The sequence below is a fragment of the Sycon ciliatum genome, chromosome 7 (genome assembly GCF_964019385.1).
Source record: "Sycon ciliatum chromosome 7, ocSycCili1.1, whole genome shotgun sequence".
NCBI lineage: Eukaryota > Metazoa > Porifera > Calcarea > Leucosolenida > Sycettidae > Sycon > Sycon ciliatum.
In genome coordinates, this window is record NC_088649.1 from 16,596,847 (window position 1) to 16,624,178 (window position 27,332).

The following is a 27,332-nucleotide window of genomic DNA, read 5'->3' on the forward strand; positions in this document are numbered from 1 at the left end:
TCTTATTTCAATAGGGAATTCCCCACAGGCGTCATCGCCTTCTTACAGGGAACCCTGAGAAGTGCTACTGTAGCGTTGGCACGCTGGTGACGTCAAAGCGTATAGCGTTTAGTGTTTAGAGTATAGCATATCCCCATACTGTATCCCCATACGTTAGCGTATCCCCGTACATTAGCGTACCGAGTCTGCCTTTGTATCGAAGCTGCTGCTCACGATTCTTTTATAGCCAGTTAGTTAATTTAGTTGCCAGTCAGTTAAATTCGTTGCCAGTACATTTCAATTGCCAATTACAGTGTGTTCACTGAGACCCTTGTGCGTTCTTGCCTCCGAGAGACTGCGGCCCGCTACAAATTGGTGGCAGCGGTAAATTCATTTTGTTTCGTTCTATACATAACTTTGTTACTTTACACGCTCCTCAGACCCCATGGCTCAACCTGCTGCAGCTCCGTGCGACGAATCAAGATGAGAATCATGTTTCTTGCCTTCCTGGGCTTGGCCCTGCTTATTAGCCTGCAGCACAGTCAGGGTGCTAGCGTGGATCACCCTTCTCTCCGCACGGCACTCACTGGAGACTCCGATGGCGATTCCAAGCGACCCGCTACCTACATGTATACTACCGGTGGTGATGGCGAAGCTGATGGGGACGACGACATGCAGGCTGCTGACCAAGACAAGGAGAGTATTCCCCAAGACCAGCAGCGTTTGATTTTCGCCGGCACGCATTTGGCAGACGGCCGAACCCTGAGTGACTACAACGTTCAGCAGGGGTCCACTATTCACTTGGTACTTCGTCTCCGTGGTGGGATGCAGATTTTCGTCAACACTCTTCCTGGCTAGACCATCACTCTTTACGTCGTGCTAAGCCATGCTATCGACAATGTGAAGACCACGATTCAAGACGAGGGGTGATCTGTGTGACGCCGAGCTAGCCGCTCTGAGTGACCGGCTCAATCAAGATGAAGATAAAACCTGGCTCGCCCTCCGCCGTAGCTCCAGCCGCCGCCATGGTTACTAACGCTGATTCCAGGTATGGCATTTTCTTTTCTGTCTTCCTTCAGTCTCCCTGTTCTCTTCAGTCTTCCTTTATGCGAGTGTGTGAATCAAGTTTAGTTTGGTAGGAGTCTGATCATGGTGAGCCACGGCTTACCCAGCTAACGTGGGACAATGTGTGTGACAACGCCCCTTATAGTTATAGTGTATTCAGTTCGGTTTTTGAACTGCGATGTTCCTGGCGGGTTGTGCCAGCGTTGTGCAGCAAGAGTGCTGTGGGTTTTCAGGTCCTATTTGGAGGACAGTTCTTTCCCCTTTTGACCCCGTGAGATCGTGTGAACCTGGTGTGCTTCTACTTTATGATTTGTTTATCAGTTCATTCTTCTGTCTATTCCAAACGTTATCATTTCCGATATTATTTGCCATACTCCGGTTGACGCTTTCCCAGTAATTCGCGATCTACTATAATGTTCACGACTCCATACCTGTATTATATTATTCAAATCATCCATCCATTCTGCCTATCTCTTATCGTCGAGTTTATTCCGACGCGACCATGCATGCCGCCAGTTTTTTTTCTAAATAGCAGCCAGTTGTTGACGTCCAGCTATCACCTACATGTAGTATTCGAATCACGAGGACGTGATTGTATTTGAGAGCGGAGGTGTAGCGTTGGCACGCTGGTGACGTCAAAGCGTATAGCGTTTAGTGTTTAGAGTATAGCATATCCCCGTACTGTATCCCCATACGTTAGCGTATCCCCGTGCATTAGCGTACGGAGTCTGCCTTTGTATCGAAGCTGCTGCTTACGATTCTTTTATAGCCAGTTAGTTAATTTAGTAGCCAGTTAGTTAATTTAGTTGCCAGTCAGTTAATTTCGTTGCCAGTACATTTCAATTGCCAATTACAGTGTGTTCACTGAAACCCTTGTGCGTTCTTGCCTCCGAGAGACTGCGGCCCGCTACACTACGTTTGGAGAATACGCTCTAGAAATACATGCACGTGCAAGAAAAAACAGTGATTGACGGACGTACCCATAACGGTGGTCCGTGAACACAGTATGTATGGGGAAGGTATTCGGGTCTGTTCATCTATAAGCGGCATCTCTGAGGCAGTCTTCCATCTGAATAGCGTTATGGAAGTACAGTCATGCATGAGGTTTACTCTTCAATTATTTTTTCCACAACCCAAGAAAATCGTAAGCTGATACAGACGACATTGTGCTAGCATGGAATGTACCTGGGCATACAGCAAGAACCTCAGCATACATTTCTCCCAGGGCCAGTTCACCACCCAACTGTACGTAGAAGACACTACAGTGTACAGTACTCGACAGTTCAGTACACCTGTTGTCTGCACGCTATTAGCATGAAACATACCTGTGCATACAGCGAGACCGTCGGTGGCGTGCGCACTGATGACGTTGGTCCAGCTGCCGCTTGTCCTGTCGAGGGTGAACGTGCGGTAGTGGTTGGCTACCTGCCCGATGGAATTTCGGCCGTGGACATAAATCGAGAGCTGGCTGAGGCCGGGCGAGAGGAGTATCTTGTCTACGGCAGTGCGGATAACCGGGGAACTCTCGTAGGTAAACATGTTGAACACGCCGGCGTAGGCGAATAGCTTGGACGGGCGGGAACACAGGGACTCCGCCTTCTCCTTCGGAACGAACGCCAGCAGATTGTTCTGCAGTTTGAACCAGGTCTGGGCATTGTATTTCTTGCCGCCGCTCAGGTGCACGTGGTGGAGAGCGGGAGTCTCGGTTGCTGCAATCCACACGCACAGTAGTAGCAGTAGTACCAGCAGCAGCACCAGCAGTAGCAGCAGCAGCAGCAGAAGCAGCAGCACCACCACCAGCAGCAGCAGCACCAGCAGCAGCAGCAGTAGTAGCAGTAGTAGCAGTAGTAGTAGTAGTAGTAGCAGTAGTACCAGCAGCAGCAGCAGCAGCAGCAGCAGCAGCAGCAGCAGCAGCAGCAGCAGCAGTAGCAGTAGTAGCAGTAGTAGTAGTTATAGTGGTGGAGCGACAGAGAAAATGACAAATTCAAACAAATCAAACATGCAAGCTTCTATGCTGGCTGCCACCTGTACAGTACATTCATCAGAAACAGTCCTGCTGGCCTTTGAAAGTCCGATTTGGGCCGAATTGGGGATCAAAACCCCACTTTAAATCTCAAAAATCTGGGTTTGGGATCTGCTTCTCCATACATTTTGCCATGGCATACCTGTCCTAATTTTGCAAAACCTGGCTGACTTTCTAATTTCCTTTTCTTGTACTTTTCTGCCCTCAAATGTGGCAAGGAGTAATTGCACGGGTCACACAATGCAGGACGTGTTGTTGTTTTCACGATATCTACAACTAGGTGTAGGAGACACCAACAAGTTAGGGACTGTAGTAATGATAATCAATCTCTCTCTTGACGACCTCAGACACTAGTTTCCTTTCGGGCAAGAGTCAGAAATTCTTAGGACAGCACTGTCGGTCGCTGAAGAACTGGGGGTGGGCAGCTTCCTAGCATAGACCTTTCTTATATTCATGTATTACAGTCTATGTGCAGTTGTACATTGGTATGCTGTGCTTGGTAACAAAAGTCTAGCCTGGCCGTTCTTCGTCGCTCCGAGAGATCGACAGAGATAGAGAGAGAGACAGAGATAGAGAGACAGAGATAGAGAGGGATAGAGAGGCAGAGATAGAGAGAGAGAGACCCAGGACTTACCAAAGCACTGAGGCTGCCCCTGGTCATCATATTGGCAGATCTCTCCGGATTTGCAATACCTCTTGTACAGGCCACATGTCTCCCTCACTGCACACACACACACAGCAGGCAAACACGGGTGAAGATGAGTAGAAGTTTCGTGTCCAGGTGATTTCGGCCATGTTTGGGCAAAGGCACGAGGATGTGTGTGTAGAGCTGCTTTTGCTGCTTTTGCTCTGCCATGGCCACTACCGTATAACATGTCATTTTAGGTGCACTTAAATTTCGGTGCCAGGGACCTGCCAAGTTTCCGGTGTGATGTAGAATCAGGCGATCAGCATCCCCTTCACATGCAGTGTCATCAGCATCCCCTTCACATGCAGTGTCATCAGCATCCCCTTCACATGCAGTGCATACTCTAGTGCTTTTACTCGCTAAACCGACAATTGCACGTCTTACAGTATGCAGGGATCGGCTGATAAACGCACAAAGAGACGCCGTGCACATAGTACATACACAAGCATGGTGTCACTCTCTTTAATAGGCAAAAGAACTACTACTACTACTACTACTACTACTACTACTACTACTACTACTACTACTACTACTACTACTACTACTACTACTACTACTACTACTACTGCTGCTGCTGCTGCTGCTGCTGCTGCTGCTGCTGCTGCTGCTGCTGCTGCTGCTGCTGCTGCTGCTGCTGCTGCTGCTGCTGCTGCTGCTGCTGCTGCTGCTGCTACTACTACTTCTACTACTGACCAAACCACTTTTACGGGGGAAAAAATACCATGGTAAGCACACAAGTGATGGAAAAGAGTGACTACTACTGCTGCTGCTGCTGCTGCCGCTGCCGCTGCCGCTGCCGCTGCCGCTGCCGCTGCCGCTGCCACCACTACCACTACCACTACCACTACCACTACCACTACCACTACCACTACCACTACCACTACCACTACCACTACCACTACCACTACCACTACCACTACCACTACCACTACCACTACCACTACCACTACCACTACCACTACCACTACCACTACCACTACCACTACCACTACCACTACCACTACCACTACCACTACCACTACCACTACCACTACCACTACCACTACCACTACCACTACCACTACCACTACCACTACCACTACCACTACCACTACCACTACCACTACCACTACTACTACTACTACTACTACTACTACTACTACTACTACTACTACTACTACTACTACTACTACTACTACTACTACTACTACTACTACTACTACTACTACTACTACTACTACTACTATTACTATTACTACTATTACTATTACTACTACTACTATTACTACTACTACTGCTAATACTACTACTACTGCTAATACTACTACAGTCAGACCTCGCATAACCGCACACATCCGTTTTCAACAAAAATATCCGGATAGGCGAGGGAACCGGATAATCGAACACACATACTGTATGTAAGCATGGCATATGCTGTACATTTGTAACCAACTATTTTCTTCCGGATGGCGAGGGATCCGGATAAACGAGGACCGGATAAGCGAGGTCTGACTGTACTACTACTTGAGAATGGATTTATTCACAACACCATGAAGTAAGAGTCAAAGCAAAAAGACAACCCAATTTCGGAAATAAATAGAACACTCAATTGAAATATAAAATTAAATGCAAATGCTGCTATTATGACTTACAGTTGCGGATAGTACAGACTGTTGCGTGGAGGTCACCTGGCTTTGCGTAGTTCACGGTGTCCACACCTTCCAGCACACGACGAGTGTAGGTCAAATCCTGGAGCGGCACGGTGTAGCCGAACAACCAGAAGGTCTCTGCAGTGCCGGCCTTCAGGGTGCCGAGAACGTCGTCGTTGAAGCAGTTGTCATGCTTCAGCTTGGCCAACTGCTGGAAGGTGATCACCGACATGCCCGCGGTTTGGCAGTAGTACGAGGCGGAACCCTGCTGGCGCTTGTGGGTGGAGACGTTGTACCTTACGCCGTTGCAGTTGAACTCGAAATCATGCCCGGGCTGGAAAAGGTAATCTCCTGTGAGCGGGGACACACACACACATATGCCAAAGAAACACGCACGCACACGCACGCACACGCACGCACACACACACGCACACACAAATGGCTCGTTACAGACAGTGGCATGGCCACACCACAACACCGGGAAAGGCAAAGTGTGAAGCCTTCGCTTGTAAAAGGAAACACAAACACTGTGCTTTGTGCTAGACTCAGGATTTCCGCATCCGAACGAAACCTCAACGGCAAGGTAGCTAGCAATTCATTAAACCTGAACGAGAATAATACTGAAATCCTCAGTGCTAAGACAAAATTACTTGCTAGTTGCTACGGTTTTAGGAAGTGGAGTGCGGAGCATTTGAACAACTACGCCTCAGAGGACCTGCCAGTCCAAGGAGGTAAAGCAGTTAAGGTTGCGCTGTTTGAAATCCGGCCCAGAGCCCAGAGTACATGGCTGTCGCCCTCAACAAGCACGCCTCCGACCCTGACATCCTGCATAGACTGCACGTGGCGAGACGAATGCGGCTGGACCTGCTCATGATTGTGTACTGTGCATCCTAGTAGTAATATATCTACTTCCACAGCAGTAGCATGATCATACTGGGCATGCTCTTGTTCAAGGGTTGTTCGCCAATCTACTGATGCATGCTGGATGCGTGTGTGCAATGGCAGTGCACTACAGTGCCATTGGTTCCGTATTTCTCCCCACTGATGATTGGAACGAGAAAATCGATTCTGGGTTTCAATAATAGTATTGTTATAAAATACACGGGCATGTCGAACAAGTAACGTAGGCGTGTGACGTCTGCGGCCTTCATCCTATTCATAGCTATATTAAAATTATTATCGCCTCGCAGAGCATTCCTACTGCAAGAGCTGCATTTTTTGATGGAAAGGCGGGCAGAACCGCGCGGGAAAAATTACTAGAGCAGATGGCCACGCCGGAGGTTGCGGTCGGGTCGGCGACGTTGGTCCAACTTTATGGGGTGGGAGGGGTTGACCAATTTCGTTTCAGAAAACATTGATGCATGTACATTGCAGTTGGAGCAATGACACACTTTCAACTTTTGTTCTACATGTATGTCAACATTTTTTACGCTCTGAGGGGAGGGAGGGAGGGGTTGGGTCTAAACTATAACAATTCGTTCGGTGGAAAAGGTTCGATATTCACGGACGGCTCCTGTAATACAGCATTTCAATCTGGGGTTTTTTAAATATGAAAGCTGTTGGCAGGTACAAAAGCATGATTGGGAATTGCAAGCCGTTGTTGGAGCAGTCACTAAAAAAAAAAAAAAAAAAAAAAAAAAAATCTTCATCTCACTTACTGACACAGAGGATTTGGGCTCGCTGATTGCTTTCGGCATCATCATACAACAGACCCTCTGTAGTAAACTTTACGGTTTTGCGAACCAACTCTCCGTCTATCTCGACGGATTTGACCTGGTAGGGATGGTGCGTGGGTTTGTGCTCCAGGGCTAGTGTATTTAGCCAGCGGTCTACCAGTGCATCGCCATGTACTTCCAGCCAGGCCATGCTGATGAGGCGAAGTCCGTACTGCAGACATGCTTCCTCGGCGAAAGGCTCCGTAACGATATGCCTCGATGATGGTGTTGCCGCGGCGTACATCGAGTCTTTAGCGTGAAGCCATCGGGCTGCAAGACAAGGGCAAGTACAGAGGCGGGTAGGGGGTAAGTTTTAATACTGTATAAGCAGAAATATACGTCTAGGATTTAATTTCGTCGTTTTCATCCGAGGGGCGTTTGGACTAAATTAAAAGCCGGACTAATGTCGATTTGTCCAGCCTTCCAATGTAATCTTATGGTCCATGGATTAAACTTTCAACCGGACGAACTCCCTTTCTCTGGAGTTGGACGAAATTGTTGACCGACTGAATTTTCTAGGGCTTCAACGGGTTGGGGTTTGATCGGGTAACATGTTCGGGTATTTTTATCCGGGTAGCGTGGGTACCCTGTCGGGTATTTTTTATCCAGGTAGCACGGGTAACGTGTTCGGGTATTTTTATCCGGGTAGCACGGGTAACATGTTCGGGTATTTTTATCCGGGTAGCACGGGTACCCTGTCGGGTATTTTTTATCCAGGTAGCACGGGTAACGTGTTCGGGTATTTTTATCCGGGTAGCACGGGTAACGTGTTCGGGTATTTTTATCCGGGTAGCACGGGTACCCTGTCGGGTATTTTTATCCGGGTAGCACGGGTACCCTGTCGGGTATTTTTATCCGGGTAGCACGGGTACCCTGTCGGGCATTTTTTATCCAGGTAGCACGGGTAACGTGTTCGGGTATTTTTATCCGGGTAGCACGGGTACCCTGTCGGGTATTTTTATCCGGGTAGCACGGGTACCCTGTCGGGTATTTTTTGTGACATAGTTTGTACTGTGAGTATGCACATGTGCTGCTCAGAAAGTGTAAAGTGTAAAGTGTACAGTAGCACATAGCCATGCTGTTTACATGCACCGCTGCAAAAACACCATACTCCAGCTACCCGATCGGGTTCTAAGGAGCAAATTGCTACCCTCCAACCTCATCAAATTACGGGTAGCACGGGTACCCTGCTACTCGTTGACACCCCTAGAATTTTCTGCCAGTAGAGTACACCATGTAGCAAGTCCCAACACACCCTCTTCTGACTGGGTGCTCAGCATGTGTGTACCGGTATGTGTTCCTGGCGAAATGAATTGGGGTTATGATTAGTTCGAAGGGATTCGGGAAGCGCATTAAAGCGGTCAGCACCAAGGAATGAGATATGTTTGAATCCAGCTGGAGTTTGCACAACGAGTAAAGAAAGGGAAATATTGACTTGGCTATGTAGCGGTACGCTTCACATCACTGTTTACTGGAACTCAACTACAGTCCATTCATAAAAATTAGGGCTGAGTCGGGTAGCATTTTCTTCGGGTATCGGGTTCGGTTAGTTTTCCACGGGTAGCACGCGTGCACGGGAACCCGATCGCATAATTTCCCATTGTAACACCACAATGCACCCCTGCCCTTATACACTGGGTAAATATACGGAGTATTACATGACTGTGTGCACGTGCACTGTACGTGACATCATCTGTGACTTCGGGTTTTCGGGTACAATACTATTGATATCATACTGTACAGGCACTGTACTGGCAGGCAGGCATAGTGGGATGGTCTAAGACCATGATTGAGAAACAGAGGGTACCAGGTTCAAGTCCTGCTTGGAAGCGGAAGGAATTTTTCCAGCCGTGCTGCGACCCACAGTTAATTGGGAACTCGTGGCCTGGCACGAGGGTAACATGGATGCAGCTAATGGGATTTCGGTCTTTGACCACTTGGTGGTGGGTCTGATCTACTCACCTCCCACCGTTTAGGCGCTGCATCTGCGCCTTTGATCCTAGAGGGTGGTGGCGTTCCCACGGCGGATGCGGAAAACTCGGCTTCCAGCCGAGTCTCACGCGAACCGTGAAATTTTTTATTTTTATTTTTATTTTTACTGTACCCGTCTATCTGAGGTCCTCACGGGTAGCACTGGTACCCGACTACCCGTGCATGCTACTAATAAAAACATTGACAAATAAAATATTGAGTGGGTCAAACCTAGGTTGCATTTGTTTTTTGTCCACTTGGCACAGTAGAGTAGAGCGGATGATGAGGCAAACCTGGAGACGAGAACGAACGCCCCCCCCCCCCCCCCCCCCCTAGTGTCCGCAGGTCTAGGGCTGCACAGCGCCTCTCTGCTGTCATTCCTCCTGCCCTGTCCTTATCGTATTCCCCACCCTGTCTACTTCTTGCTAGCTTGCATTCATTGCATTCGGTTTTTTCCTATGGTATTACTGATAAAGAGCAATAGCCTACCTGCACAGATGACGTCATGATGGCTTGTTCCATTCGTATCAAATTTTACATCTTTCTCGTCATTCTGGCTGTGCCTGTAAATGACATGCTTTCCATTGTACACAAAACTGGTCCACACGCCAATAGGGTTGCTGTATCCGTTTCCCATCATTTCCTTGAGCAATGCTTCCATGCAGCCACGCACGCCAAGATTTACTGCGGTGAAGTGGCCGAAATCGATGACGTCGTACCCTCGACGCCTGCACATCTGCTGGCCTTGAGTCAGATCGGTCTTCTTCGCGCGGTTGGGCTCTTCCACGTGCGGATGAGTCGGCAAGCCGGCAAGAGCCATCCAGGTGTACATTGCTCCATCTGTCCCTGGGCACATGGTTTTGAGAGCTAAACACAACACAGTGCATATTCAGAACACATTCAGTGGCGGTCTAGCTACATTCTCTCTTGAAACGTGCACACTTACTCAATGCAGAATTGAAGAGCTGGTTCGTTAAACCCACCAATTTTGCCAAACACAGTCAGTTCAGATCTCATCAAAATTCCACCACAAGACAAAATTCTACATTCAACACCTGACGAGAACTATTTCAAAACTACCGACTCCTCGTCGGTTATTTAAATACTGGAGAAATACGGAGATGTGTTATTTTTCGTTGGCTGAGCGTAGCGAATGAAACGAAAAATGTATTTTTGCCAGCATTTTCACCATAGTTTCGGCACCAGGATTGCGTCAGCTGCTTTTTTGTCAGTGTTCTCAAACTTTTCTCTCCATCGTGGTCTTTCTCTTTTCGTTGTAGTTTCCCACCCGCAATCCCCTTTACTCTCACTTCTGGATAGGTCCTGCAGGCTCGTTTTGTTCATTTATCTTATGGGGTTATGCTAACCGGTTTTTCCTCAGGGTTGTGCCTCCGCCGGGGTTCTGAGGTTTTTTCCGCCAGCTTCGGGCTGGTTAATTATCCGGCAGCCCCATTCACCACAGTGGTTCACTTTTTGCATCATGTTGGTCTGGTACATACGTGTACATGTATATGTGTGAGGTGGCATGCCCTTCTTCTTGCTCATGTATATATACACTACGCTAAGCTCTTCCATCTTCCTCCGTGAGCGAACAAAGACCACACTACTACTGTGACCTGTATCTTTCTGTTGTGTGTGGGTGTGTCTGCGGTGTACGCAGAGGCCAGCTAGCTGGAAAAAACTCTCGTGATAGACGGAATGTCTGAGCACTGTGCTCCGCAAGCGTTATGTGTGTGTAGGTGCTGTGAGACAGTGTTGCTTTTCTTTTCATTTCAATAATTGATTTAAAATGGCAATAAATAAGATAAATTGTGCACTCATAACAACAGCAAAAATGAAGAAAGTCAAGTTCCATAACGTTTTCTTGTGACTGTCATCAGTGGAACGCCGTCACATAAAAATGTAATAACTAGAACACACACTTATATACATGTAGCTAATATGGTTTCAGGTAGAAATACAGCAGCTAACAAGTACAAAAAGCGAAGTTTGCACCTTTGCAATGTGTGAATATAGTGTATGTGAGAAAGGTAGTGGCAGATGAATGTGATACTGTGTGAATGAATGTAATGGTGCGTGTATATTACTTGAAGAGTGTGAGTGATACAACGTTTTCTTTCTGTTTACATAGCACAGGGTCACGAGTGCGAATATACACAGCTTCCAACACCTGCAATTGCTTGAAGAAACGTGCGCAACGAATAACACTAAACCAGGAATCGTCAAACACCTTACGACATTCTGGACTGGACACCAAATGCTTGTACACTGCAGACTTCCTCTTGTCAACATCAAACTCCTCCTCATCACTACTCTCATCCTCCACCTCCATTCCAATGCCGCCGTCCATCCCATCGCACTCGTATTCGTCGTCATCAGTCTCCATCTCCTCGCGACACCGCTTCCCTCTCCTTGATTCGTTCTGTGCCGTGCCTGTGCTTCCTCCTGCGTCTCCTTGCCTTGTGTTCTCCACTTGTCTCAGTCGTGCCTCTGCTAGTCTCTTGCTTCTCCTCGGTTCTGCTATGTTTCTACCTGAAACCATATTAGCTACATGTATATAAGTGTGTGTTCTAGTTATTACATTTTTATGTGACGGCGTTCCACTGATGACAGTCACAAGAAAACGTTATGGAACTTGACTTTCTTCATTTTTGCTGTTGTTATGAGTGCACAATTTATCTTATTTATTGCCATTTTACGACTATTGTCTCCTCGTCGATTGTTTAAATAATTGATTTATTCACGGTTATGAGTGCACAGACACACACAGCCATATTGCCAGGCGTGTCTTTACCACCGTATTTATCAACCATAAGTACAGCTGCCGTGGTGTCTTCAACTTCATTCTATGCTGAGTGCACAAGTCATTTTATTCATTGCTAATCTACGATTTGAAATACGTACAACAAATGTCAGCATGCGCAGAGTCCGAATATCTGCTAAGATCAAGCGCTGCGGCCACTACGGTATTGACCGTACCACTTTTTGCCCCAGGTACCCCGTGAATCAATCAAATGTACTGATTTGGACTCTATTTTTTCGAGAGAAAAAAATCCGGTTTACTAAACAGGTGTGGCAAGTACTTGGGCTGTGTGTTACATGAGAGTTTTCAACCCTGTTGGAGTTGGAGCCGGGTCAAGTTTCAACCTGCCATCAATAGTATAATAAGTCTATCTAGGGTGTGCAACTCGGGATTCCTTTTCTATGTAGGGTGCCCGTGTTTAGCGACCAGTGGAGTAGTAAAATTGCAAAATCAGACAGAGACCCCCTCTGTTGAAACAAGTCATCAGCTTGCAAGGGCATCGGAAGGTATTTTAAGGTGGTACAATTTACTCATGGGGTTGGGGTGTTAAGTAAACTGTTTCCTCGGAGACAAGAATGCGATAATACTGAGAAGGAGGGCACTTGAAAGTTCACTAGTGAAAATTTTCGAGATGTTGTTCAAGATCCTGAAGTGTACGCATCTCCTCGGTATTATCTCACTGTTGTTTAGTACGGACAGTCTACAACATAATCATTAATCCGAGCTAAGGTATGCTGGGATAAAAAAAGGGAATGGGACTAATATTTTGATGTTTGAACTGCAGTGGTCTTCTGGTTGGTCTTCTACAACATGGAGCCAGGGTAGCTGTCCGCAACTTATGATTTTCATAGCTTTTCACACCCGTGTTCTGGCACATAGTCCGAATGGGGCACGGACGGCACGTGCACTCCCCTACAAATTTCAACCTAAGTTCAGGATGCACATTCTGATCCTGAATGACATGTACCAGCAATCCTACACATAATAAATGATGTGCCTGTGCACCCTACCCCCCCCCCCCCCCCAAAAAAAACAGAGGGGACCAGCTACGTCCCAGCATGTTCTTCCCACGGAATATTCTACAAGAGAAGAAAATAATTGCGCTTTGAAAGTCGAGCCTGAAAGCTGGGTTAGAGGTCAGATCATTGCTGCACAACTTGCACAGTGCTGTTCAATGAAACGAAGATGGAGCGAGTCAGCTTTGCGCCCTGGATCCATGAACATTCCAGTTTTAGCAGATCCGGTGGCTGTAGGACGCGGAGTACGGACAGGCGACTCCTGATACAACGAACACCATTGTGCAGGAGAATTAGTTCGCTATAACAGAATATGGACATACACTGTAGGCTCAAACTGGGACATGGAAAACTGTTCGCTATATCACGAAATTCGCAAAATGCGAGCGTGTTATAAGTGGAGTCAACTGTACAACACTCGCACAACCAGAAGTGTTTTCGAAGTTTTAAAAGCAGAAAAAAGTAAAGTTGCATTCAGCAATACACGCTACACTCAGTCAGAACTTACGGACACAGGTGTGGGTAGCATTGCTTAGGTACTGGCCTTTAGTGCACGCTGCCGCGTTACTTGTGTCCACGACGGACAACACCAGAAGCAAGGAAAGTAGCAGCTCAGGTGTTTGTAGCGTCGTCCCCAGCTGTGAAAGGCCACAGATAGACAAACCAGATGAGCGACCACGGTGTAAGAGATGATGATGCTAGCGAAATGCATTGTGTTTGTAACAACGCGATGTCTGCGAGTTAGTGGAATACCAATGTGCTTTGTTCGATATCCGATGGACTGACTAGTTTTCCATAATTGAAAAAAATTAATTTTTTTTTTCACCGGAGTTGAGATTTTGGTGAAAGGACAGCAAGAGGCTATTTTATTTGCCTGATTTCTGAACGTCATGCCTTACCGGAGCGCACAGCTGCAGTTGGCCGGAAAGAACCTCACTCGCCTGTCCCAAACATGAGCAGGCAGAAGTTCATCGCCCCTTGCGCTGCGAAATGTCGACGCCGAGCGCTGTGTGCATCGCATTCTCCTTGCTGTCGGAAAGGTCCTGTCATACGGTACGGACAGCAAGCGGCCAGCTATGCTTATCTCAATCCGCTACCACCACTAGAGTCCTTCGCATTGCGGCGGTGCAGGCAGTGACAAGAAGCGCTACCTGCTAAACAGGAAGGTTGGCATTATTTTCGAGCTGATTCACCTCGAGAGAGTTGCATGATTCAACGGTGACGAACTAACGATGTAAGACCTTCGAACTCAGCTGCGCGTGCCTTTAGGCTTTTGCCTACTTTTTTTTTCTTTGCTGTACGCTCGTACACTCGACCTACACAAGCCCGACCCGGCGCGTGCGAGCTGCTACAAATCATGCGCTCTGTCCGTGATCTACACGACACAGCCTCCGCTGCTGGGTATCGCGAACCGGATGGCACCAAATTCTTATTTCTTTTTAACGAGTAACGACGGCGCGCCGGCGTCCGTCCCGGACGGTTCATTCACTCCTGAATTGACTCTTCGTTCCGGTGAATCAGGCATTTACATGGTTAGCATTTTACCGTTCACGCTATTTTCGACGGTCAGCCTGTACCGTTTTTTGTGTGTGTAGACATGGTAGACATGGCATTTTACCGTCCACGTGCTAGATCCAACGGTACTCGTACCCAACACCCAAAATACCGTCGGTTTGGTGGAGGACTTTTCCTTTACTACCAGTATATTATTATCATTATGAAAATGACCCAAACTCCCCAAAGACAATTGCAGTAAAACCTGTAACTAAAGACCACCGTGACTAGCGACTATACCGGTACTACAGACCACTTTGCCAGGCACGGCCGGTCCCACATTCATTAGGGAGGTTCCGGAGTACGATTTTTCGTGCCAAAATCCGTGGAGGCTCTACGGATTTTTTATACGTCGTTTTCGAGCAGTGAAAAGTTCCGGGGTACGGAACTTATGTGTTTGCCGTCATTGCCTAGGTTACGATCGCGAACACGTCACTTTCCCGCGCTATGCCTTTTTTTTTTAATTTGTACCGAAATCAAAACTTCCCGCGAAAAATCGATGTTTCTCGTACCAAATTTGTACGCGAAAAATCTTTCTGCACCCGATGACGCAAAATCTCCATACGAAGCATGGTTCGTATGAAAGCCAGTCTACACGGATTCTCGTGCCGAAAAATCGTATGGAGCAGGCCTGGAAAAAATCCGTAGCGCCCATACGGATTTTGGCACGGAAAATCGTACCCCGGAACCTCTCTATTATTTGTTATTATGGTTGTGCAGTGCAAACCTCTAACTAAGGACCACTTGCCACAAAAGAACGCTTTTTCTGGCCCCAAGGGGTGGTCGTTAGTTACAGGTTTTACTGTATGTCAATAGAGGGGTTCATGTGTGTGACCACGATTTTTCTTCTTTTTCTTCTTTTTCTCCTTTATTCTTTTTCTTTCCTTCTTTTCTCTTCTTCCTTTGCTGAGAGCCTTCTGTTCCCATATTTTCTTTTCATCTGTGTCCCCATTTCTGGGTTACTTGGACTTCATTCGCTTCCTTGTCATTGGACATATTCAGTCCGTTCGGTTTGCGAATTCAAATAAACACAACCAACCAACCATTTTATTGAAAGAACAGTACAGTGTACTATTAGTACTAGTATGTGCAAAGACAGGTTATCGACCCAGGGCCAAAGGGCTACTCAATGATCAAAAAAACAACATGTAGCTACAAATTGATAAGCATCAACACTTGTCGTGATTACATCACGAAGTTGTACACAATATCACGTGTAGGCTTGTGTGACGTTATCGTCCACGTAGCATTAGCCCTTTAGTTTAGTTTTGATTGTTTTATGGTTTTACCTCGCTTCTTGATGATCAGAGACTAGAGGAAATCATGTAGTAATGAATTAGAACTAATCCCAGTCCTATGAAGTTATGTTGTGGAACTTGAAGAGAGTCTAGTCGCAACACCGCAACATAAATTGGTGCCGAAAGCCCATTGAAAATTCTCTGCAAATTATTATTTACTACACCATGGTTACACTCTGCGGCTGACTACATGCACTCTTCGCACAACAGCAAGATGTTCCCTCTGATTGCTCGGAATAGCCATTGGCGGACTATGCTCGGCCAATCGTCAAAATATGCTTTTGATTATGCCACAGTTATGCAAACAAATATGCTGAATTATGCTGAATTATGCTCGGTTCCACTATGTATTCACGCTGTACATAGAGGATTGAGAAAGCACACATACACACACGGCCATGCCCTAAGCATAATTTTTGTCTAAACCGAAAGATTATGCCGACCTTACACGTTGGAATCCGTATATTATGCCGGAGCATAATTTTTTGACGAAATCCCAAGATTATGCCAAATATTATGCCGGCATAATCCGCCAAGGGCTAGCTCGGAAGGATCATACGAACGAGAAGGAACATCTTGCTGCTGTGGGAAGTGCGAGTGTGGACCGTCGAGTGCGGAGCGAAGCGGTGGCAATAGAGAGGTTCCGGGGTACGATTTTCCATGCCAAAATCCGTATGGGCGCTACGGATTTTTTCCAGGCGTGCTCCATACGATTTTTCGGCACGGAGAATCCGTGTGGACTGGCTTTCATACGAACCATGTTTCGTATGGAGATTTTGCGTCATCGGGTGCAGAAAGATTTTTCGCGTACAAATTTGGTACGAGAAACATAGATTTTCCGCGGGAAGTTTTGATTTCGGCACAAATTTTCAAAATAAAAAGGCATGGCGCGGGAATGTGACGTGTTTTCCATCGTAACCTAGGCAATGACGGCAAACACGTAAGTTTCGTACTTCGGAACATTTCACTGCTCGAAAACGACGTATAAAAAATCCGTAGCGCCTCTACGGATTTTGGCACGAAAAATCGTACTCCGGAACCTCCCTACAGTCACTCTACAATGTAGTGTCGAATGTATCAAGCACGCTCCAACCCGATTCCACCATTCAGAAGACTCTCATCAGTTTAAAAGCTGTCTCCACCATCATGCAAGAAGTAAACTTAGCAACACAATCTGAAAAGGGGAGAGGGGGTCGTAGTGCGAAGTGAAGACCTGGGTCAAACATTAGCAATATTTTTCCGAGCTTACTTTAGCTTCTTGGCGCACTTTCTCTTTTCCCAATTTCAATATTCATTGTAAATACACAAATAGGAGATCCCCCCTCCCCCCCCCCTCCCCCCAATTATTATTATTATTATTATGCACTTACGCGTCAATGTCAGCGGTGGTAAACCGCCCACAAATTCGCACGTGCTGAATGGACTTGGGAATTGGGAAATGAAAAAATAAAAATAAAAAGAGCAACGACAACAGAAATAGAAATACAATACACTGTACCTCCCCCCAATCCTGAAAATAGGGAGGTTTCGCTCTACGCAATTACGTATGAAAATCCGTATGTCGTACGCGCCGGGGAGCGAGGGCAACTTTCATACGTAAATCTCTCTACGGATTTCCGTAGGAAAGCTCTTTCCTACGTTGGGTCCTCCGTAGGACTTTTTGAAATATTTTTTCGCATTTTCCGCATTTGTCCATGGCAACATTCAAGCCGCGCGAAACACAAGGTACCCACACCGTACACCACGTGCATAATATCATGGAAAACGCGGTTTCGGTTCATGGTGCATACGGTGGGCGCATGCAGCCAACGCGTCTCCAAAGCAACAACGCATGTTTAGCAGTCGTGGAGAAATCACGTAGAGCGAAACCCAACAGCTCTGATTTTTACGTATGAAAATTCCGTGCAGTTCATACGTTATTTTCATACGTAATTCCGTAGAGCGAAACCTCCCTATTAGAGAGGTTAAGTTTCACGTAAAAGTCTTACGTCCGTGAACTTTTACGTCAAAAAGTGAAAAAACTCACGTAAAATTTGACGTGTTTTACGTGAGTTGACTGTCCCGCACGTAAGTTCATGACGTGAGTTTTGGGAAGTTTCGCTTGGTTATTCCGGCCGAATTTGTGTGAGTTTCCGGAATTTTATCGAGTTTGTTGGAAGATTTGATATTTGTGAGAACTAAACCCGAATCCTGCCAGGCAAAATTTCACGTCACGTCGCACGTGTAACTTAACCTCTAAAAATTACACGTAACGTGAGATTTGCACCGCGTTTTGAAAAAGGGCAAAAAACGTGTAACTTAACCTCTCTAATAAAGATTATATACGCGGTACGTGTACATGATTGTACTGACTGCATATACATGTACATGACACGTGTCTACTACAAGGTGGCGCTACACCTTTCCGGCACCGTCCCACGCAAGCACACATATCTCAGCAATGGGTAAACAGATTCTTATAAAATTTTCAGCATTTACTCCTTGGATATACCCGTTTCAAAAACAGCAAACATGAAGCCAAAGATGCCATCTATCTGCTGTTGGCATACATGTGACGGATCTGTTCGCAAAATCCGACGAAAGGTTCGCCTGTAACCACAATATAGAAGACCATGCGTCCTATGCAATAAAATGAGTGCCACTGCAGTGTCTCACACACACATGGCAAGACATTGAACCAAAGAAAGGGGACACCAGCAAAACAAGCCAGCAAGTGCAGGAGATTGAAAAAAAGGACGATAAGCGCAAAAAATAACAAAAGGTTTGACCTGTGCTATCATGAGCATATGAAGAGCAGCCCTCTGAAACTTCGGTTCATACTAATTCTTCCAAGTTGTTTCACATTGTGATCTTGCATTTGAAAGCCCTATTTGAATATGCATTGTGGCCAGCCGTCTTTGCAAATAATTTGATGGCACGGTACGGTAGGGGATAGGTACGGGACAGGTACGATCGAGGGTAATACGATACGGTCTCCCGTACCGTACCATCAAACACAGCTGGCCACATACAGCTGCCCGCAATATTCAAATAGGGCTTTCAAACGCAAGATAATAACGTGAAGCAACTTGGAAGAATGGGTATGAATGCGAAGTGTATGGGGGAATGCATGTAGGGCGATAGTGCGGGTTCGAATCCCAGGATATGCCTGAAAAAAATAATAGGAGAATTGAAAAATTTACAACATCCTATGCTTTTTTGCCGTCAGATACGGATAGCGCCAGGCGTGACACAAACAAACAAACACACAAACACACAAATACCAAATTAAAGCTGTGTGGACCCCGGCTAGCGCCAGTCTTCTGCATAGCTACGGGAATAGTAATAATAATAATAATGATAATAATAATACAGCACGCATATACATGTAGCTCATATTATGAAAAATCAAATGAGGGTCATGCATCTGTCGACCCCCCCCCCCTTCTTGTCATGAAATTCAATATGTGCATGTCAGTAAATGGGTCGAACATGCGCACAACCGATCCTTGTCCAAATCAAACATTAATGGCTAGGTAGACGGTTAAATAGAAGATTAAAGGGACATTTGCTTACCATGTTGGTTGACGAGGCGTGTATCGTGATGCAGAGTAGACGAGAATTTGTACAAGTCCCCTGCACTGTCTGTGCTGGCCCCGACAGGAGGAGGGAATGAATGAATCTATATCCGTTTTGCCTCTACTGTATGAAATCTTCTACTGAATATATCCAAGAGGAGGATCTTGTCAAACTACTAGCGGCAGTGTACCCAGCAAGAGAGAGTTGTGGTAGGTTTTATGCTCGCTTTTTTTGTCGTTCCAAGAGCACAAACTGCATTCCCGAACTATACCCTCTGCCGTACGGATAAAGTGCCACACATCACCATGAACAAGAGTACATAACCCCCGGGTTATGTACTCCTGCCATGAACCGAACCAGATCTGCAGAGTGTGCACCTCTGCACCAACATGTTACATGCTGCATACAGCCATACACCCTGTGCAATCCCACAGTAACTTAGGGCCGATTCCCACTACGGTACCGTGAGTGCCGTGCCGTGAGTACCCATGGTGATTTGCTTACGTGAGGGGCAGTTTTGGCGCGAGTTCATTCTGTGGCTCCTGCCGTACCGCGCCGTGGACATTCCGGTGCCGAGGGCCTCTGGGGGGGGGGGGGGGTGGAAATGGCATGCCGTGGTATTCCGCGAGGTCGAATGCAGTGAGTACAGTAGTAGCAAGAGTACATAACCCCCCAGAGTGTGCAACGCCTGATCCAGCTCTGCATAGGGTCTTGGTCGAGCGGAATCGGATCTTTGCGTCATAATACCGTACACATCTGAGGGGAACCCGGGGAGTCGCGGGTACTCTTGGATCAAAAACAATGGTGCCCTGCCTCGAGACCGGCCTTGCGCTGGTGTGAAGTGTACGCATGACATCAGAAGATCCGATTCCGCTCGACCAAGACCCTACACAGAGCTGGATCGGCGTTGCACACTCTGGGGGGTTATGTACTCTTGGTAGTAGGTAAAGCAGAGCCAAAGAACAAGCAGCCAGCCCACCAGGAATACAGATTGCAGGGAGCGCGCGTCGATATGTATTAACCGAGAGTACGGTTATGTACTCTTGATATTAGGGAGGTTTAGTTCCCACGTAACGGAAACGCGTACGTGGGTGATCCACGTAAAGTGGATGAAGGGCACCCACGTTGCAATGTTGTGTTTAGTCACACGGAACAAACAAAAGCATGAAGCGAAAGGCCAAAACCTGGTCAAAGACGAAGCTACCCCGGCCTAAGAAGCTCATCCAATATTTTGATTTCGTGCTTCGGAAACTTCTTCAGCTGAGCACCCTCACAGCTCGCACAATGCGCTCCATTCTGATTTTCACCCACGTTCTGGCGGAACGTGGGTGAGCCTCCATACACGGTATGTCGTGAATCAGAAAACGTCTGTACGTGGGTCACTGAGTATCACGTGGTACACCCACGTAAAGTACCCACGGATTACGTGGGACTAAACCTCCCTACTAGGTTGTTACCTCCCGAATATCATCCCGACTGCGTAGCAGGAGGGATGATATGAGGGTACGGTAACACCCGAGTACGCGGGTCAATATCCTACTTATCCCAGGTACATGTACATGTACATCTACGCATTTTGGGGATCGACGCAACTGCGTTCTGAATACAATTACCAAGAGTACATAACCCCCCAGAGTGTGCAACGCCTGATCCAGCTCTGTGTAGGGTCTTGGTCGAGCGGAATCGGATCTTCTGATGTCATGCGTACACTTCACACCAGCGCAAGGCCGGTCTCGAGGCAGGGCACCATTGTTTTTGATCCAAGAGTACCCGCGACTCCCCGGGTTCCCCTCAGATGTGTACGGTATTATGACGTAGACAATCATAGAGGTCTGGCAGGACTTTACGGCTGAATCAAGGCCGAGTGCGTACGGCCAAGGGCGCAGGCCAAGGCGCGTAGCTAAGCTGCGCCCGCGGCCGTACGCACGAGGCCTTGATGAAGGCGAAAAGTCCTGCCAGACCTCTGTGATGGTGTTTCAGGTTTTGTCTTTCGCTTTTCTGGTATAAAAGCAAGACACGTATAGGGGTGGTGGTCGGGGACGTGGTGGATTCAGCTTTTGAGTTTCAGGTCCGTCCGCTTCTCATCATCAGGATGGGATGATCCTTGGTCCATGATCTTTCGCTTCCTCAAAATTATCAGAAAAGTTCAGCTTTTGAGTTTCAGGTCCGTCCGCTTCTCATCATCAGGATGGGATGATCCTTGGTCCATGATCTTTCGCTTCCTCAAAATTATCAGAAAAGTTCGGCAACTCGTCAACTCCTTTTTTTAGTACCGCTACATGTAGAACAGAAAGTGGAAAACTGATCGCGATGTTTGCCACTTATTTCAGCTCTTTTGTGCTCTTTCGCTTATTCACAACTATCGTAAAATTTCATCTCCACTCACGACAACAAGAACTTGAGTTGAAAACTGACCACGATGTGTAGACACTTTTCATGTTGCCGTTTTCGGACAGGCTGTTTCCAGGTACCAGAGCATGTTCACAGTCGAATGTGAGGTGCGAACTGAGCTGACAACGAAAAACTGCCACAGACCCCTGCAGAGCTAGGCTGACAGAGTACGGGGTGCCATTGACGACGGGCTTTATTGCTACCGTATTTTTCCGTATCCATTGACCACGGGCTTTATCGGCTCATCAAGGCCACCGCGGGAACGTCGCTCATTGGCTACAACCATAGAAACGGTACGGTAAAAACCTGAAGCAAAGATCCGATTCCGCTCGACCAAGACCCTACACAGAGCTGGATCAGGCGTTGCACACTCTGGGGGGTTATGTACTCTTGCAATTACCAAGGTACAGCTATACCAAAAACAAGATGCTGCCTTTCTTTTCAATCCAGTCAAGGTTTGTATTTATGCCTGGTGCTTGATTCGTGTGAAGGAACACACAGGAAGACATGTTTGAGTTTGAATGTGAAGTTTCTCACCTCCTTCCTCAACATTCCCTGTGTGGTGATCTTCGTTCTTCATACACGACCACCTTGATATTCCATGTAAATATTTTGATTGTCTCCATAAACCGGTTGCCTTTCTGCCAGCTCTTTTGCTGTACCTTGTGGGCAGCGCTCGTTCCTTTGCATCCATAAAGTAATAAGCTTTATGTGGAGCCGCTAACAGTTTTATGTCCAAAAGAGTGGACCATAATAATATAAAAGACTCGTTTGCTGTGTCAAGATGTTTTCAATCCTTGGCACTCCCTCCCCCACTTCCTAATTTCTGTCTATGTCAAGATGTTTTGAATCCTTGACACTCCCTCCCTTCCCCTTTCCTGTTTTCTGTCTATGTCGAGATGTTTTGAATCCTTGACATTCCCTTCCGCTTTCTTACTTTCCAGCTGTGTCGAGATGTCTTGAATCCTTGGCACTCCCTCCCCTGTCTTGCTTTTCTCCATGAAGTAGTGATTTTTACGAGAGTGACACAGATCCCTCTTTCACTCTATGTAAATATTTCACACCAACGGACCCCGTACATTTCCAACGGTGTTTTTATTTTTGTGCATTCAGACTTTGAGGTTTCCAAAGTTCCCATCATTGACCCTTCCAATAATCGTTTTTACACTATATCCCTTTGATTTTCCACCTCCAGCTGAGTGTTCGTCCTCGCTGTTCAATCTAGCCCTTCAAAAGTGAGAGAAATTATCACTTCCCTATTTCTCTCTCGTCCTTGACCCCTTTGGTATTCCTCCTTCAGCTGAGTGTTCGTCCTCAGCCTCCCTATTGCATATATCCGAGGGCGTTGTATTTTTGTGGTTGCTTTCTGTTCTGGTTGTGTTTCGTGTTGGTCTCGAGCTGTGTGTTCCACAGGATGTTGCCTACCCAGTTCTCATCTGGCAGCAGCCTCGGCTAGCGGCTTGACCTTCTTCAGGCTTTTCCGCTTCAACACGCTTCAATTATGAACTGACTTCCACGCATTTGTTCTGCTACTTTTTCTTTTCTTTTTTTTCTCCTTATGTTCCTTTGTGTTTCACGTGTTGTGCATGTGTATCGTGTGCTGTGCACGTGGGTGGTGATTATGCGTAGCGTGTGAGTTTGTACATGAGTGTGTGAATTGTGTATGTGCGGTTGTTTTGTGCATGCGTAACACCCGTTCCCTGTTTATTTATAATATTATTTTCTTCTCGTGGGGACACGAGTTTTCTCACCCGGAGAGGGGGGTAATGTTGTATGAGCCCTTTAGACCCGTACACATTCCCGTATGCACACACTTCCGTACACTTATACATACACATCTGCACATCCCTGTACACACACCCATTCATGCTCTCCCCGCTGACCTTTGCCCTGCTGACCCTTTGCCTCCCTTACTGCATGCACCGTACCCCTTTTCCCGCTCACGATCACCCTGTCTCACTTACTGCATGCACCCCTTTTCCCGCTCACCCTATTGGCGTATTGCCACTTACTGCATGCACCTCTTTTTTCCCTCCATAGCTTTCCTTATATTCAGAAGGCTGCGCTTGCGCAGTGTTGATTCTCCGAGTAGTTCTCCTAGTGGGTTATCCTAGTCGTTCTCCTAGTCGTTCTCCCAGTAGTTCTTACAGTTGGTAGTCCTCCGAGTTGTCTTCTCCTCATAATTGCCCCCGAGTCCTCTACTTTAGTCCTCTTTGTGCTCAGTGAATATAACTGTTATCTTAACCTACATTCCGTGCTGCCGTGTAAAGAGTGTGATAAAGTAGAGTAGTAACGTAGAGTACAGTACCCATATATAGACGGCATACATTTGATAACACATGTCACGTTTCCGGTTATGTTCCCTAGGAGATGGAGCACTTTTGGCGCGAAATGTGAAACGCATCGTGTACGTTTTCAGCAAGACCAGGAGGGGTGTAGAAAGCAGGATATACCCAGCGTTCTACTGACAAACTTCGTTTTCCTTGCATTGTGTCAATTTGTGATCTGTCGTCGTGTTTGCTTTTTTTGCTTCTGTTTGCTTTCATTGCTGGTTGCTGGTTGTGCCTTCCGTTTCGGACAATGCCTCGCCAAATATTCTCTGATGACCTGGAGGCTAGACTTATTGAGTTGTGGGCCGACTATCAAAAGTCAAAAAGTGGCCAGATGGTGAAGGGTATTGTGAGGGAAAGGGAGATCGCCGAGAAACTCAATGCTGCGTTCCGCTCAGGATGGTTGAATCCAGAGAAAAACTTGAAATTACACTTTGAACAAGCTAGGGCAATGCGGTCCTTCTACGCCTCGCCATCCTTTGCAACCTCTCTTGTCCGTTCATCTTTCTCTCCTTGTGGCGATCAAAGAAAACGAGAATCAGGGAGAGAACATCTCCTTGCCAAACTAATAATAGTGAGGTTCTGCCACATGGTATAACGTGCCAAAGTACGTATGGAAACTTCGCCGCGGTACGGGCCGGGATTTAGTTTGATACGGATTTTTTCATACCGTTTTCCGTGTGAAGCGCGGTTCACACGGACCGGACTCCGTGTGAAAAGTGAGCGTACAGAGTACAGTGTACATGTATATGTGGCGGGGTGTTCGTGCATGGTTCGAGCATGCTACGTACAGCAGAACCGGTGCAACGTACGGAAAATCCGTGTCAAACTGCACTGCAGTTGACACGGAGGTTTCGCTCTACGGAATTACGTATGAGAATAACGTAGGAACTGCACGGAATTTTCATACGTAAAACTCAGAGCTGTTGGGTTTCGCTCTACGTGATTTCTGCACGACTGCTAAACATGCATTGTTGCTTTGGAGACGTTTTGGCTGCATGCGCCCACCGCATGCACCATGAACCGAAACCACGTTTTCCATAATATTTTGCACGTGGTGTACGGTGTGTGTACCTTGTGTTTCGCGCGGCTTGAATGTTGCCATGGACAAATGCGGAAAATGCGAAAAAATATTTCAAAAAGTCCTACGGAGGACCCAACGTAGGAAAGGTGAATACCCAGGAGCGCAGCCTCCTTGCTCTTCCGTGTCGCTTCGGCGGTCTCGGGCTGCCCCACCCATCGTCGCGAGCCTCCCAATATCAGTCTTCTCGAGACATCACCGCGCCCCTGACAAGCCGTATCTTGGTCCAAGATATGGAATTAGGCTCCGCCGTTGACGATGTACGCGCTGCCAAGAAGCAAGCGAAGAACACAGTTGACGCCTCGGTTCGGGTTGATGCTGTGCTTCTTTCCTCATCTGTGGATACTGAGTTGCAGCGGGTCATTGCACTAGCGTCGGAGAAGGGAGCTTCTTCCTGGCTGACCTGTCGACCCTTGAAGCGGCATGGCTTGACCCTAACCAAGGGTGAGTTCCGCGACGAAATCCACTTGCGCCACGGCTGGCTTCCACAGCGACTGCCAGCATCTTGCAGCTGTGGAGCCACATTTTCAGTCGCTCACGCTTTGTCTTGCCCCACAGGGGGGTTTCCGTCGGTGCGGCACAATGAGGTGCGTGACCTCACTGCCCATATGCGGAAGCGAGTGGCTCACAATGTCTCCGTGGAGCCCCACCTGCAGCCGGTCACTGGGGAGCAGTTCTGGTATCGCACCGCTATCCAGACTGAGCAGGCCCGTCTCGACGTTGCGGCAAGTGGCATCTGGGGTGGCCGGTTTGAGCGCACCTTCATCGATGTGAGGGTTTTCAATCCTCATGCGACCTCAAACCGCGCCACCTCCATTGCTTCCTGCTACACCAAGCACGAGAAGGAGAAGCGGCGCTGCTACGAGCAACGTGTCCGCGACATAGAGCATTCGTCGTTTGTTCCGGCCATATTCTCTACCACTGGTGGTTTGGGCAAACACGCGGAGTCGCTCTACAAGCGGATAGCTTCTCTTCAAGCCGCGAAGACTGGAGAAGCATACAGCTGTGTTATGTCTTGGATTCGATGCAAATTGAGTTTTGCCCTACTCCGGTCCAGCGTGATGTGTTTGCGCGGATCCCGGAATCTTCGGCCGGTGCAGTTGGACTCACCTCCCACCTTGGCGGTTGCTGAGGCGGGCATACGCATTTGATACCATTTGCCTCTGGTTTTGTCTGTATTTGCTTCGTCTGTGCTCTTTTCATCCTACTACTAGTAGTTTTCAGTCCGCCATCGGGCGGCTGCACTCCAGCTCTGCTTTGCACTTCTCTTAACTTCTTTTTCCTTTGACTTGATCATTGGTATTAATATATCATTTAAAAAAAAACCGTACTGTCAAAAAAGGTCAAAAAAACGTAGGAAAGAGCTTTCCTACGGAAATCCGTAGAGAGTATGAAAGTTGCCCTCGCTCCCCGGCGCGTACGACATACGGATTTTCATACGTAATTACGTAGAGCGAAACCTCCCTAATAATTATTATTTAGAAAAGCGATCCTGTCAGCTTTTCTATTATTGTGTTCACATGGCAAGAAAAACGACATCGCTATGCTACGTAAGTTTCTACGTAAGGTGCTCGGTATTTCACTTAGGCTACGTAAGTCTCTACGTAAGGTGCTCGGTATTAGATCTACCAACGGGTGGTAGCCGCGTGCTGTGCACGTGCACGGCAGACATTGTGTTGCAGTGCAGTCCGTGTTCGGATGTGCATGCGCGAGGAACTTCCTCCTTTGGAACTGCTTCTTGTATGAGCTGTTTCGGATATTTCGTCTCCTGGCCTGGCTTATTTCGTTTCGTCGCTGCTGAGACTTCCTTTCGCGGAATATTTCTTAATGACAGGTGAGTTGACCAGTTCCCTTTGATTCTTTTGCTTGTGTTGACTCTTTCATTTACGAAAAGTGTGCTCATTTTGTGCGGAATGCAATAAATAATGGAAAAGCTGACAGGATCTCTTTTCTAATTTAGCTTTTCCGCTGCCGAGGCCTCCTTTTACGGAATACTCGATGACAGGTGATCTCTGAGTTGACCGGTTTCCTTCGATTCATTTGCTTATGCTCACCCTTTCATTTACGGAAACGTGTGCTGATTTTATTCGGATTTAGATCCATTTTTATCTCTTTGCCCTTGTCTACAGTACAGTGTGCGAAGAACGCGAGTTCACCTTCTTGACGGTAAGGCTTATGTTAGATGTGTTGTCGAAATACTCATATTCATTGTACATTGGTACGTTACAAGTA

The 27,332-nt window shown here is 47.2% G+C and overlaps 1 protein-coding gene across 1 annotated transcript in view; it reads right to left on the bottom strand.

The window, feature by feature from the left end:
* The window catches only part of LOC135821102 (uncharacterized), a 22,154-nt gene extending 2,614 nt beyond the window's left edge, over nucleotides 1–19,540 (bottom strand). Inside the window, exons 1-7 of the mRNA XM_065334164.1 lie at nucleotides 19,296–19,540; nucleotides 13,397–13,526; nucleotides 9,559–9,936; nucleotides 7,042–7,368; nucleotides 5,387–5,734; nucleotides 3,702–3,788; nucleotides 2,370–2,753 (exon numbers count right to left, since the gene is read on the bottom strand). Coding sequence (XP_065190236.1) covers nucleotides 2,370–2,753; nucleotides 3,702–3,788; nucleotides 5,387–5,734; nucleotides 7,042–7,368; nucleotides 9,559–9,936; nucleotides 13,397–13,526; nucleotides 19,296–19,298 — 1,657 coding nt within the window. The 5' untranslated portion in view covers nucleotides 19,299–19,540. The remainder of the gene's footprint in view (nucleotides 1–2,369; nucleotides 2,754–3,701; nucleotides 3,789–5,386; nucleotides 5,735–7,041; nucleotides 7,369–9,558; nucleotides 9,937–13,396; nucleotides 13,527–19,295) is intronic.
* Nucleotides 19,541–27,332: the final 7,792 nt, after the last annotated feature.